Below are 14,740 nucleotides of genomic sequence, written 5' to 3' on the forward strand. Positions count from 1 at the left end.
AGATCCTGTTCTGATGTCCATCATTAAATCCAACAACAACTTCTCCCTCGCCATCAAGTGCTCCGTCCCCACTTATCCGTAACCATGGCCTCATCTTTGATCAAATCCTCTCCTTCGATCAACACATCACGAGAACTGCTTTCCATCTAAGAAACATCGCCCACCTCTCTCCTTTTCAGCTGCTGAGACCCTTATCCCGAACTCATCGCTTCCAGACTTGACTACTGCAAGACTCATCCAGAACTCCACTGCTCATCTTCTCACTTCCTCCTGCACCTGTCACCACATCACCCCCGTCCTCCATTACCTCCTCTGGCTCCCGATCCCCCCCAAACCTCAAACTCCTCATCCTCACCTACAAAGCCTTCATACACCGACTATCGCCCTACCTGTCTGAGCTCCCCACCAACACTCTCATGTCTGCTGACGCAAACTTCCTGCCCTTTGGCTGCTCCATTTTTTAGAAAATGAGTGCTCAAATTAAGATTTTCCCTTCATGACATCACAAAGGGCAGTAGCCCCTCCCCCAGGTGGGTGACACTCCCACAGCTAGGCGTTTGTTCTGCCCTCTGAGTCTGCCTTCTCACTGAAAAGAATAGGACGTATTGCAAGAAAATACATGTCGCTATTTGATCATGAAGTACTTTGATATGTTGGTCAAACTGACTTTGAATATGAAATCAACTGAATAAATAAATAATGAAATGTTTGTCGATGAGTGAAGTCGACTCCATGGTGTTGAATCATTCATAAAAGTATAATAACTTTACCAGGGGGTGGTGAAAGGTAAAAATTGATTTGCTGTGATCCAAACAGGAAGAAAGGAAGGCGTGCATGATCATCTCCATCTGGACCTTCATTTAGGAATATTTCAAATTTAAAAAAAACTTTATTTGTCCCCGGGGGAAATTAAAGGGGGGCAATTCAATTTCTCAGCAAAAAAAAAAACAAATGCGAACAAACGAGCAAAAAGTATTGTATTCATTTAAAGGCCAATATTTACAATACATTTACATAATCCACAATATTACGTCTGTTATTTGTACAGCAGGCACTTCATTGTAGATTAAACATGATGCAAAGCAGAGTTTTTTTTATAACTAAATTACAGACAGTGCTGCCACCTACTGTTGGACACAGGTATTCAGATCAGTAGGTTTATAATGATACTGATGTTTGGCAATTGTTTGGCATTCATTCAGTAAAACGGTGAACCATACAGGATATAGAGGTCATTTAAAAGGCAGTAAGGTGTATTTTGGCATTCAAGACATGCAGCAATCCCTAATCTCATGTTCCTTCATTTCATTACAGTTTGACAAAATTCAGAACTGCTAACATATTAAAAGGAGAGAAATAAATAAGGGCATGTAATATTCATCAAGGATTGTAATGTTTTTATACGTGGACCTTATTGATCGTCCCTTTTCACAACTATTCAGAGATACCTCCGAACTTAGTTTAGGACAGGGGTGTCCAAAGTGCAGCCCGGGGGCCATTTGTGGCCCTTGAGTGGATTTTTTGTGGCCCTTGACTTCAAATCGAAGAATCAGAAGATTTTGGCCCCAGGCCTCATCAGATGGCATATTTCGTTCTTTTTCTTTTTCATGTTAGCGAGGGAGACCTATTAAAGCCTGACTATTCTTTCCAGAAAATTAGAACACAACAGTTTCCCACTGCAATTAGTTGCAATTTTTTTTGAAGAGGTCAAAATACAAAAAGTTCCTTCCAATATTTTAAAAAAACAAACAAAAACCCTGTGGCCCGTGAGCGATTCTAACGCGACAATTTTGGCCCGCAAGAAAAAAAGTTTGGACACCACTGGTTTAGGACTTCTAGGTTTTAGTGATTAAGGAACAGTTACAGTAACTTTTATTTTAATGAGGAGGAAGGTTGTTAGCTCGTTCCTGGGATTGGTTGGTCCAAAAAAATGGAAGAGGAAAAAAAATGCCGCATTCAGGTTCTTCTCGAATTTTCGAGATGACTTCGGTGTGTTCAAGCGTTTTAAGGTTGGAGAGTCTACAACAAACAATGGGTTTCTCTGTTACAAGTGTTATTTGAGAAAAGAGTTGATGTGCAATACGTGAATTAATAGGAAAACTGTTCAACATAATTTATTCGCTTATGTGATGACAAATATAGGACGTAAAGTCGGACACCCAATCCTTAAACGAATTTCCGTGTTGTTTTTCTTGTGTAGACGTTCATGTGCATCTTCCAACTCAGGAAACTTGATTTTCCAAAGTGTCCGATACCTCTTAAATGCAGCATGAGTGATTGGGCCCAATGATAGACTCTCTCAGACAAACACTGTAAAAATGAACATCTCTGTTGATTAAATTGTTACGTTCTGCCATACTTTGTTCTAAGAAATATTATAAAACACATGCCCGCCTCTTCACATGCTGATTGTTACATCAGCAGGTAAAGGGTCTTTAATTAATGATTGGATGCACCTGTGGAGGTAAAACACACTCAGAGGGACTCAACATGCACACTTTACTTTGCACTGAATAAAGTCAAAGATGGATTTAAATTCCTGCATTAATGTTGTTGGACCAGACTGTGATTCAGTAATCATGTTATTCATTCAATGTTTGAAGAACATCTTCTTCTCTTTCTTTACTTAAGATGCTCCAGATTTCTTTCTAACTTCTTTGTAAATTTGATGAGGGATCAAATTCAGCAATGAGCTGTACTTTTTTTCACTTCTCTGCAGAAACCCTGATAGGCTAAAGCATCAGATGTGTCTTCTTCTTCTTCATCTTCTTCTTCATCTTCTTCTTCACGTGAGCTCTGAGATGCTGATGTTGACAAAGACAGAGGAGGGAGGTATAGCTGTTCCGTCTCTGGAGAGCAGATTTATGTGACGATATCCTGGTGAAGGAAAAACCATCAAGGAAAACTTGATTAGCTATAATTTATTAGCTATAATGCTGAGCAGTATCTGTGTAGGTTACAATGAGCTGCTTCGTGTTTTCCTTTATTATTTCAGAAGCTCACCTGCTTGGATGCATGTAAACGGTAGAGTGAACTGTCCAATGAAGTCGTTCCGGGATGCCTTATCGTAGTCCTCAACCTCAAAGCGGACCAGGGCCAGTTCAGGAGAATGGATTACAAAATTAAGAGTTTCATTCCACACTGGGTTAAAGCCTGCAGGTAGGGGGCAGTCGAGAACAGAAGAGTGTCAGGATCAGACTTCATCAATACAACCTTTAAAGCAGGCAAACGATAAAAACATTGCTGCATGTCATCCCCTGCTCTCTCCTCCACACGCTTCCTGTCTCTCCTCTGCTTTCTTATCCAATAAAGGTAAACATAATAAAACAAAGTAAAATATTGAGAATAAAAACGCCAGTCTTGTTCTTTAAAAGGTTCAGTAACTTTATCCTGGAGTCATCCAGACATTTGAACTTTTGCTAAATTATTCAAAGGCTAGTTCTATCCCGTTCTTTATGCCCCTTTTTCCTGGCCTTACTTATGTATTGATATTGTTTTGTTCTTTTCTGCAGAGACTGAGGAGCCGGATGTGATGTTTTAATACCTGTAATCTGTTTTAAGTCATTATTTAAAAACTTACCAACCATTTTTCTCTCATGAACTGGCGCTCAAATCAAATGAAATCAAAGAATCTGTAGAAGAGAAACTCTCACCGTTGTTGTTAATGTGACTGGTCTCCTCTCTGGCCTGATCCTGTGACACTCCATAGATCTCCACTCTGACCAGAGGGTCTACTATAGAGCCCTCCTTCTGGTTCACCTTTGGCAGCTGCTGCGCACTGATCACCTGAGACGCATACAAACTGGCATTTCTTTTAACATGCAATGGTTGTCAGACACTGGAAATGTGTTGTCTCTGATTTATGTCATTCCACATCTTAGAAGAAGTAGATTAGGATTGAAAATGTGAGTAGCATTGATGTGATATTGAACCTGTATGGATAAGCGCAGTGGTTTGTGGCCTTGATGCTCGTCTGGTTTCTCCGGACTGAACCGAGTGTTTGCGTCTCTCATGAAGAAAGGTTTGAGGACAAAGCCGCAGCAGCCGTTCTGCCGGAACAGTCCGTCATTCAGATCCATTTCCAGACCGGCCTTCTGAAAGTTCAAAGCCACTGCGGGAAACAAGAAAGGAAGGGAGGTAATGCAATTAAGTGTCGGCTGCATCACATGATTTCCCAGACTCTGACTCATCTATCTATCAAGCTGTCAGAGTTCATGTGAGTCCAGCAGAATCCTGAACAGACAGCATCCGTCTGAGTCTTTATGACCGGAAACATCTGTGCCGTCACTCTCCTCCAGCTGCAGGGTGATGTTCTGTGTCTGACCCTGAACTCTACCATCGCTGTCTCTGCAGGACGAGGCGAGAATAACTCTCGTAATGCATCCCACCTGATTTGGCATAGAAAAGTCGAGTACAGTGAGCTACTTTGTATTGATATGATTGTTTAAATCTAATTCTGTGCTTGAATTGAACAGAGTATAAATATATAGTAATCTACAGACAATGAAATCCACAGAATCTTTGTAGTTTCACATTGACAAACATGTTTCTTGAGTTGTTGCACTTTTCAGTGGAGTGGTGTTCATCCTTAAATCAGTTGGACGGAAAATAAATACTGCAACACATTCATTGTTTTACATTAGTTTGACTGTCCTTAAACATTTGTCTAATCTAATGTAATAGCTCAACGTAATTTAAAACGTGAACACTAAAGAGGAGTGTAGAGTTTCCTTGGTGTTGCTGCCCCTGAGCACCCCTGCTCTCTATCTGTGGATGATACTCCTGCATTCATACAGAAAGTTTGATTCGACCAGCAGGGGGCGCCATTCCCCTCACCTAGCTGACAGCCCATGTTCCACATATCCTGAGGGTTGTAGTTGGAGGAGTCCGTCCTGAGGCCACTGGGGTAGATTCTGCTCAGCTGCCTGGCGTTGTGCTGAATGAACTGTGTTCCTGTTTGAAGAGAAAGAAGGTGATGAATGTCTTACACACAATCCCAAAGAAGTCTTTATGACTCATCATGGAGTCCTCTCATGGTCACGGTATACCTGCGTCCTTGGCGAGCTTCTTGGCCTTGGATTCAGAGAATGAGGACATCTCGTAGCATTTCGCGTGTGAACGGGAATGTTCAAAGCCGTGGAAGTGCACACTCTTACAGTAAACCACCAAGTCTGACAGATCCCTGGACAGCTTGGACTTCGACTTCTGTAAAAGGCAGACATGGCATTTAAGGAGTTCGCCATTAAATCTTTTTTCCACATCTTTGAACATGGATAAAAAAATAAAATTAGTCACGCTCATGTAGTTAGAAAACAGCTCTGTAGAGTTTTAAACGATCATGAGTTTGCCTCTGAGGAAAAATTACATGAAATTATTTTTGGGAGGAGAGAGCGGGGGAGGACATGAAGAAAAGGGCCGAGGTAGGATTTGAACCCACGGCTGCTGGGATGATGAATATAGCCTCAGAACATGGGGCTTATGACACACTACGGACGGCTGTGGCTCAGAGTCGGTTGTCTCCAAACCGGAGGGTCAGAGGTTTGAACCCCAGCTCCTGCAGCCACGTCTGACGTTTCATTGGGCACCACACTTCTACTGCTTCATTGGTGGCGTATAAATGTGTATGAATGGGATGATTCACTTCTGATGGTTTCTTTACACAGCAGCTTTTACCATCTGTGTGTGAATGTGTAGGTGTGAGCTGCTGTGTGAAGGCACTCTAAGTAGTCAAAGCTTAAGTCCACTTTCAATTGAAGCCTATCCAGCGGCCCATATTTTCAACATTTTAAGACGGTTTTGTTAAACTGGACTCAACCCACGTGCTTATAATTACTAAATAACTGTCATGTCAATGCCAGTGTCACGAGTTCAAAATGAAAATCTTCAGTCTCATATTTCTCCATTAGAGCTTCAGGGTAGGATGATTAGTATTACTACTCTCTGCCTCATGCACTCTAATTAAATTGTTGCAGCCACAAATGTTCCCTGATAATCTCCCACTGCTCAGCACAAGACACTGAGCAGTTTATTTTTAAAAAGTTAAAGCTCCAGAGAGGCACACTGGTTGCTGTTTTCTTTCTTGCTTTGCTATCTTTCTTCTGTCTCATATCGGCTTTCTTTTAAATGTCCATGTTTCCTGTTTCTTTCTTCTTCTCCTCCAGTCTCGCCTCACTGTCTCTTCAGTATCAGTCCAGTTTCCTGACTCTCTCTGCAATCGAGCAATTCTACGATATCGCTCATTTCCACTGTAAGCGCTTCAAGAAGCTCGTTCACCTTAGCATTGTGGTTCACAGGTGGATCATCGAGGGTCTCTGCATCACTGTTGGCCGTCTCTTCATCATCGCTGACTTCATCTGCCAGGGTGTCATCCAGAGAGACTCCGAGACCGCCGATCTTTTTGGCTTTCAGCAATATTTTCCCCTTCAGCTCCTGTAATAAACAGAGGAAGAAGAGTCAACCTAATAAGAGCTCACAGTCTACAGTACTCTTTGTCCGCTGTATCTATGTGTACGTTTCGACATACAAATTTCAAAGATTTTATTTTTTTTGTCATCCAGTCGTGTGAAGAATCCAGTGAATGTTTCATGAAGCGCTAAATGTTTTTTGGAGCTCTTGGTTGGAATACCTCATAGCATTTATCTGCCATTAGTTCAAGTTAGCATTGATTCTGCTGAGTGCTCTAATGGAAAACAAGAGTCAGTCAGACTGCTGCTTTTAGGCTGAGTGGAAGATGCTAATGAGGCTAACGTACTTTTAAACCTTGAAATGTCTCTGAATAGTTCATGATCACTAAATCACCTCCAGGTTAGATGGTCTAAAAGACATCATTCCCAATATTTAGTCTTAGTATAAGGGCCACAAAGATCTATTTATCTATTTAACTAATATTATGATAATACATTTGTAATATTAAAATACTAAGCCTATATGCTATTTGGAAAATAACTCTAAAAAGCATAATGTTTTACAGCTTTAAGGAGATGTAAGGTCCATCTCAGCTACTCTGGTAGTAGTTCAATAGGCAAGCTAACTAAAATATTGATGCAGATAATTCTGCCTCTAACTCCTGACGAAAACAGTGTATCTCGGAGCACCGATGGCCGAGTGGTTATTTTGTGTTGCCAAATCATGGAGGCTACTGTCCTCACTGCAGCGACCATGAATTCAAAACTGACCTCAGTCCTTTGCTGCAAGTCCACTCTCTCTAAATGGACTTGAGCTTCTATAGTCCATTTCTAGACCTCTGGCTACTAAAAGCACTTTTACACCGAAGGTCACACCTACACATTCACACACTGACGGCAGAAGCTGCTATAACGTGGTCATCAGAAGTGACCCATTCATACACATTCACAGGCCAACGAAGCAGCGGAAGCAACTTGGAGTTAAACGTCCTGACCAAGGACACATGAGACATGATCCACAGTCACCAACCTTTCTCGAGCCTCAGGCTCATTCTGATGAACCTCCATCTGACACTGCTGTCTAGTCAGTGAATATGAGCCAGGCACCTGTAAACCTGCCGGCTGTAGCTAACATCACAGCTTCAGTGCTGGAGCGTCAGGTATCAGAGCCTGAACCATAAACAGCCCAGTCAAGAACCAGAGCTTTCATACCTTCTCCTCTACTTCCAGTAGATCATAATAACAAACCTTCAGGTCTCACATCCCGTCATACAAACAGTAAACTTAACCATACACACATTGTCTTTCTTACACACACAAACATGCTTATTACACACTTGTATTTTCTCCTTCTTGGTCTGATTTGTATTATCTGTTCGAGCCGTGTCATCATTCAGAAGTGATGGACTCTCCGCAGAGTCAAACAGGAAGTTGCAGAAGGCATGACGCTGACATTTTGTTTCTGCTTTGTTCTCAAGACAATGACTCAACTACAAATTCTTCCAATTGTGAAGAGAACATTTTTGTTTATATAAACATTAAAAACACATAATAAATAGACCTTAAAAAAGTAATGAAAAGGCTAGTTGACGAGTGTGTCACTCCATGAAGTGCACGTTTGATTGGTCTAATAAACAGATTCTAACCTGTGGCGAGGGCAGCTGTTGAGGGACCTGCCCATCCAGCAGGGTGGTCAGCAATGTGTCACCCAAGATCTGTGTCAGGTGTTTGGCCATGACTGTCTGCTGCTCCACGCTGCAGTGATTCTCCAGAGACAGGATGACGGGGAATTGTGACACCTATTAACCACGACAGAGACACAGGATCTTTTTTTAAAATAAACAAATGGATGTCAAAATATCCAGAAAACTCAGACGGGAAAGTTAGAATTAAGTTTTTTTAGTTGCATTATACAGAGTGTCTAAAAGTTTCCACAATCTTTAAAAACAGCATCTTCCTAAAGTTGAGTAGGAAAGTTGGAGTAGGTTAAAGAAGAGACGTGGAGACACATGAGAAGTTCCTGGTTGTTCTCCATGAAGTTGAGTCAGTGCGGGTGCGTTTCATTCCAGAGGCAGGGAAGCGTCCTGTGAGAGGAATTTACTACTGCTTTTTAACGTTGGTTTGCTTTGTTTAAAAAACACATTTTCTTCTGTTATGTTTGGATGTCAGTGTCAGACATTTGTGCAACCAAATACAGACATTCACAGCACCGAATGACAGCTACAGCAACAGCTTTATTTCACAATTATTGTTCACAGGGACTATTTCTCGACCCGAATGAAGCCTCACTGGGCTCCAAGCCTGGATATGCTCAGACTTTTCTGATGAAGGCCAGATGCTGGTGCACTGAATTGGCTGCAGTACCACTGCCAGCAATGTGGGGAATTAAAAATCATACGGAAAAAGATTCTCCTGCAGCATACAAATAAATGACTGTCCTGAATAAAAACAAAGTACATTGTGAAGAGAGGCAGTCTAAACGGAAAGTCCTATGCACTATGATGCAGCATAAAAATCCTCTATTCACAGTGATGTGTCTACGTGTCTACGTGAGTTTTCTTCAGGACATAGTTAACAGAGACAAAAACAGGTGTTGAAAATAATATAAAGATGTCATGTGACAGAGGTGATAAAACACTGACACATTGCAGAGGTCACAAAATCGGATTAAAGATTCTGCTGTAGTTGTAGTGACGCTCCCCTCGATACCTGCACAGGGTCTTTAAAGGCGATCATTTCTTTCAGCCTGATAAAGTGTTTCCTACAGTAATGGATCCATTCATTTACTAAACAGGATGAATAAGACATAATAAATTGGAATAAAGACTGAAAGTGCCAGATTCATGTAAATACCAAAGACATGGTTTGTAAAGACCAAAAAGGTAAACAAAGAAAAAGATATGATGATGATGATGATGATGCACATTTTTTTTATTTGATCACATTAAAAACTGCAACAACAACATTGAATTTAGACTATCTGAAGGTTAGTGTCAAAAACGTTTTCCCCTGTTTTCCATTTTTTTCTTGTTCTGTGATTTGACTGCTCACCTTGAAGGCGTACTCTTTAAGCGTTGAAATGACGTCTCTAAAAAGAATCTTGGACGTCAAAGTGTGACCGTGATACACGATGGGTTCTCCGTCATTGCCATCCCAGCAGTCCACCTCCACACACCGGCAGCCTCTCTTCAGGGCCCTTCAGACAAAAACACATTTAGAGTGAAGTTACAACCATTGTCTTGTCTCAGGGAGTGAGGATGAAGGCTCAGGTGTGTGCAGCAGCAGCTCTCACTGGATGTACGCCTCCAGGCTGCTGTGTCCCCGGAGCTGGTCCTCCAGCAGGTAGGTGTTGTGTGAGGAGGAGATGAAGTAGTGGCTGAGCGGCTGGCTCATGTCCTGATGAAGATCCCGAAGCTCAGGGTTAAATATGGAGCCTTCCTGCGAGCACAGGTACATCTGGAAGCCATCAAAAGACATGGCACCTTGCTTCTTGGCTGCACAGACAGAAAAACATGGTCCAAAAAATGGATGAAGTCATTAACAGGCTTGAGGTAGAGTATTCTCACATGAGGATGTTGTGGGAGTCATGTAGTAGTACACTTTGCTGTTGGTAAACGCTCATCAGTCACAGCCCTGATTTACCTGAGTCAGATGGTTCGTAGCGCTCAATCAGTTCCTGGGCATGCTGGGAACTTTTGTCTCCCTCATGCTGCTCCAAACTCAGGAAGTTCTCCAGCTCGTCCAGCATCAACTTCTCTCCATCTCCAGAGTAATCCTGAAACACCTTCCAGACTTCATCCCTCTGAGTCAGCATCTTATAAAAGTGGACAAACTGCTCGATCTCCAGAGAGCCGCTCTCCATCTTATCAGCCATCTGTGGAAATAAAGGGAGACATTTAGTTTTGTATCTTTTTAAAGACAATTTAAAACGAAAGAAAGAAAGAAAGAAAGAAAGAAAGAAAGAAAGAAAGAAAGAAAGAAAGAAAGAAAGAAAGAAAGAAAGAAAGAAAGAAAGAAAGAAAGAAAGAAAGAAAGAAAGAAAGAAAGAAAGAAAGAAAGAAAGAAAGAAAGAAAGAAAGAAAGAAAGAAAGAAAGAAAGAAAGAAAGAAAGAAAGAAAGAAAGAAAGAAAGAAAGAAAGAAAGAAAGAAAGAGCAATACTGCTCCCTCTTTAAAATCAAGACGTTTCAGCTGAATAACATTTTCCTTCACATCTGTGCTCATACTTTTCATGCCAAGTAAAAGATATAAATAGAGAAATGTTTCAAAGCTCACAGTGAAAAGGTGCAGAGCATGTTCCTCATTCATTTCCACGTTCATCATCTTCAGTAACTTCTGCACCTCTTTGAAATTCATCTTCCCGTCTTTGTTCTTGTCGGCTTTACGAAACCAGTCCCAGACCCACCTGAGAAGATGCTGAGGAAAAACACCAGCTCAGGACGCTTTTAAACTCAGAAATCAAACCTGTCATAGAATATTCTAGCAAAGACTTTCAGAGTGTTTAGGGTTGATTTAGGAACTCCTTGACAAAATCATGTATTTAACTAAAAAAGACACTCAGAGATCCTTGGCATGGGCCTGCAGTCCACCACAGTGAAAAGATACTGGTCCAGCCTCTCCTTCTCATCCATCGTTTCTGCCTTGTGAATCAGTTTGCGGACTCCATGGATCCAGGCCCGGGCCTCCCCTGGAGAATCAGCCACCAGGTCCAGGTTGCCTTGGCGACCATGAAACACCAAAGTGAAGCATTGGTCAGCGGGGTACTCCTCAGCGATGCTCAGCAGGACCTCTGACTGGTGGCCCTCACGCACGGCCTCCAGCTCGGTGATTGAGACTGAAACATGACAACACTTATTTTATTCATTTCATATGAGCCTGTGATCATTTTAGTGCATGGTAGCTCACCTCCTTCCCATTACATTGTAGTTTCATCAGTAATCATTGAACTAATACTGAATTGTATTTATTTCATGTTCATACCCTTTTTCTGAAGACCTACAGTATAAAACCGCTTTTTTAGATTCTTTAGATTTCATCAAATATTTCTTGTGAGATACTTTCATGCAATCATCAATCTGAAAATGACGAAAACCACATGCTGACTCAGTACTCACAGGTGGTGTGTCCTTTCCCCGCCCATCTGGACTTGTACCAGATGGTCAGGCCGTCCTCCAGGAGGCGGAAATGTCGCGGCTTCTTCCACGACCTGGACTTCACCTTTCGCAGGGTCGACCCCGCCATCATTACCTCGATATTTGGGTCATCTTGGACACCTGCACAGTGGTAAAAATAAAAAGTTCTGGATCATGTTATACCTCAGACACTAACACACATGTTAGGCCAGGGAGCTTTAATGAATGAGGATGTTTGAGTTATAAAGGAGCTAAAAATGAATAACCACAGTTTCTGAATCTTCAGACTGAGGAGTGAATATTTACTCACGTGGGCCTTCAGTATCCATTTCTATTGTTGTATCATGCCAATGATACAACGAGCTGCAAATAAGAGGCAGATGTCAGCCAGATGTTCCAAATGCTTTTCTTTTTTTCTTCTACAAAAAACAGACATTTTGAAAAAGCTATGGGGCACCAGATGGCCTAGCGGCTATGATGAGTGCACCATGTACGGAGGATCAGGTCCTTGTTGCAGCAGCTGCTGGTTCGAATCCCACCTCTGCCCCTCGCTGCAGTCAACCCAGACTCTCTCTCCTATCATCATTTCCTGTCTCTCTTCAGCTGTTCTATCTGATAACAGCAACAAAAGATCCAAAATGGAAAATATCAAAAAGGCGTCAGCTCTCTGTTATCAGACACTGGGAATGCATTAGATTGCTCTGCAGCTTTTGTCTGTCCGCATGCAGGGCATTGTGAAAGGGGGAAACTATAGGCTCACTTCCCTGCTGTGATGTAGAACATCCCCAAAAACACAGTTCAATTTCAGGAACATCATAGTGAAAAAAAAGAAAAGGACACTGATGAAATGTGCACAGATTGCAACTCTGAAAGTGGATTCACACGGTCTGTCACGTTATTTTTTCACGATGAGTCAGCATTTTACGCCTAGCATCCGTCCTTTACCCATTCATTGATTCCTTATCGTCCAGCAGACAAAGAAGCTTGTAAAGGGCAACTCCTGCAGCGTGTTTGCTGACTGAGAAGCATCACACACACTCCACTGTCTGTTTCCTCAGCAGTCTGCAGACACAGAAATCAGATGTCCACATGAACACTGATTTTGTGGAAATTTTTGATTCGTTGCCATGTAACCTTCAAACATGAAAATCACAACAATTTCTCACTGGTAAAATGGTGCGAGATTCAGATTTTCTTCTTCCTTCATAAAATACAGAGCAACAAAAATTGCTGCATTCATAATTTCTTAAGTATTTAAATTTGTAATAATTGAACTACTTTACCCTAATAGAAAATAACCTTGGTGCAAATAAATGTGCAGCTTATTGACATGCAGTACAGTTAACTCTTTGTGGTTGATTGATTCTGGTCAACAGTAGCTGTGTTCCTTGTTACCGAGGACGTTAAAACAGAAGTTACCAGACGCAGAGGATGCTCCCTGATCGACTGAGTCAGAGATGTTTGGCTGAGTTAAAGCTGCTATATTTGTTGCTGACTTACAAAAGAAGATGTTTGTATAGAGAGCACTCAAAGAACAGAGCTTGAAGAGATACCAGCTGATTATAACTAAATCGTTTTGTTTCTGACCTGCATATCCTGACTTTAAAACCAAAGACGACCTCAGTATCAAAAAGGGACAGATGTTCTGCATCTCTTTGAAAACACACTGGCAAACATGATTCCACCACTTTGAAGTATAGGAATGTTTTCTAACATGTGTATCTCTGCCTGACAGCTATCACTTCCTCTCATTGTCTCCTTAAAACAACAACATCTGATTCCATGTTTCACATTATCTCATGCCAGCCTGCCCTGATTGCAGGTTTATGAGACCTCTGACAGTTCTCGACACACGAGATGCAAGGAATGCTTTCACAGATGCTTCACTATTTAACATCACACTCCGAATAAATACAGTTCACATGAAAGAAAGGCTTGTTTTTCCACTGTACATGGAGCAACGTCCCCCATAAACCAGTCAGCACGTTTATGTCCTGAGCCACGTTGAAGACTTCTTTATTTTCCATCCAAGTTTGTCACGTTCTGCTGCTGCAAGTTAAACACACCCAGCCTCTTTTACTCCACATCCAAGCTATTAGACTGCAGTTAGGTCACATTATGTTTGTTTATTTTTAGAACCATGCTTCAGTGTTTTGGATCGTAGCTCTGCTCATGAGGAGATGAGTCACAAGAGGCTACTTTTTTTCAGGGAGTTAACAGACCACATGCACAGACACAAACAAAGACATGACTAATGGGGAATAAACAGCTCAGTCATGATCAAAGGTCTTCATACTTTTATCTTCTGTGTTTCTGTTTTGTAGGTTTTTAACTGGTTTTATCCACGATAGAAAGGTCTGAATGCTTGTGAGCAATGTCCTGGTTTTTCCACTCCTGACAGTCTCTATCTGTAAACAATTATGTGAAGAATTCAACAAACTAGTGAGTAGGCCAAAACCATCAAATGAAATCCACACATAACTCCAAACTGCTGCAGGGAGGGAGCGTTGTGCAGAGTAAATTAGAAGCAGAGTCTGAAATATGAGCCATTAAAGCATCACTTCAGTAAATCGTCTGAAGGACTCTGACCAACGTAATTTTTCCCCGAGAAAGTGAAAACAGACACACTTACCAAAAATAAAGTTTTCACTAGGGATGTTATAGGTCAGACCTCTAGAGGTGGAGGGCTTCAGATACAGAGGGGTCGGACCCTGGATGGCTGGCTCGAGATGACGTCCAGGCAGGTTTGTAAGTCACTCTGGCCCTGGTTGCTGAGATCCAGACTCATGGAGAGTCCAGGGACCGTTAGCTGAGCTCAGGCATTAAAAGACTGGGAGTGTCTGAGAGGAAATCTGGCTCTGCCTCCTCTCCCCTCCCCTCTCTCTCCGCTCTCACTGCTGGTTCTGAGAAACCTGATTCCCAAGCTGCTGCTGCCGCACACTGGTACGCTCCACTCACACCCCTCCTCAGCCCCTTCCTCCTCCCCTACACTCCCTCACCACCATCCTTCCTTCCTTTCCTGCCACTCCCTCAGTCCTCTTCACAAACCCTTTCGCTGTTTCTGCCCTTCTGCCTGCCTCACCTCGCTCTGTCTGTCCGTCTCTCTGCTTCATCCTCAGGGTGATTGTGGATGCTCTGCTCAGTGACTCTGTTGTTTCTGTATCAGCACTGATAACAGGGAACACAATTCTGGGAAGATCAACCCT

The 14,740-nt window shown here is 42.1% G+C and overlaps 1 protein-coding gene across 1 annotated transcript; it reads right to left on the reverse strand.

Annotated features, from left to right (window-relative positions):
• Positions 1-173: 173 nt before the first annotated feature.
• LOC306833224 (1-phosphatidylinositol 4,5-bisphosphate phosphodiesterase delta-4-like) lies at positions 174-14,505 on the reverse strand. Its single transcript, XM_079358354.1, has 16 exons — positions 14,167-14,505; positions 11,845-11,897; positions 11,517-11,675; positions 11,008-11,236; positions 10,678-10,807; positions 10,047-10,278; positions 9,697-9,898; positions 9,456-9,600; positions 8,051-8,203; positions 6,274-6,429; positions 5,049-5,205; positions 4,837-4,953; positions 3,933-4,111; positions 3,654-3,786; positions 3,004-3,153; positions 174-2,877 (listed from the first exon to the last, which is right to left on the reverse strand). Exons 2-16 carry the CDS (start codon positions 11,861-11,863, stop codon positions 2,786-2,788), a joined length of 2,253 nt encoding a protein of 750 aa, XP_079214480.1. The 5' UTR covers positions 11,864-11,897; positions 14,167-14,505; the 3' UTR covers positions 174-2,785.
• Positions 14,506-14,740: the final 235 nt, after the last annotated feature.

The sequence above is a fragment of the Symphodus melops genome (genome assembly GCF_947650265.1).
Source record: "Symphodus melops genome assembly, chromosome: 12".
Classification (NCBI taxonomy): domain Eukaryota; kingdom Metazoa; phylum Chordata; class Actinopteri; order Labriformes; family Labridae; genus Symphodus; species Symphodus melops.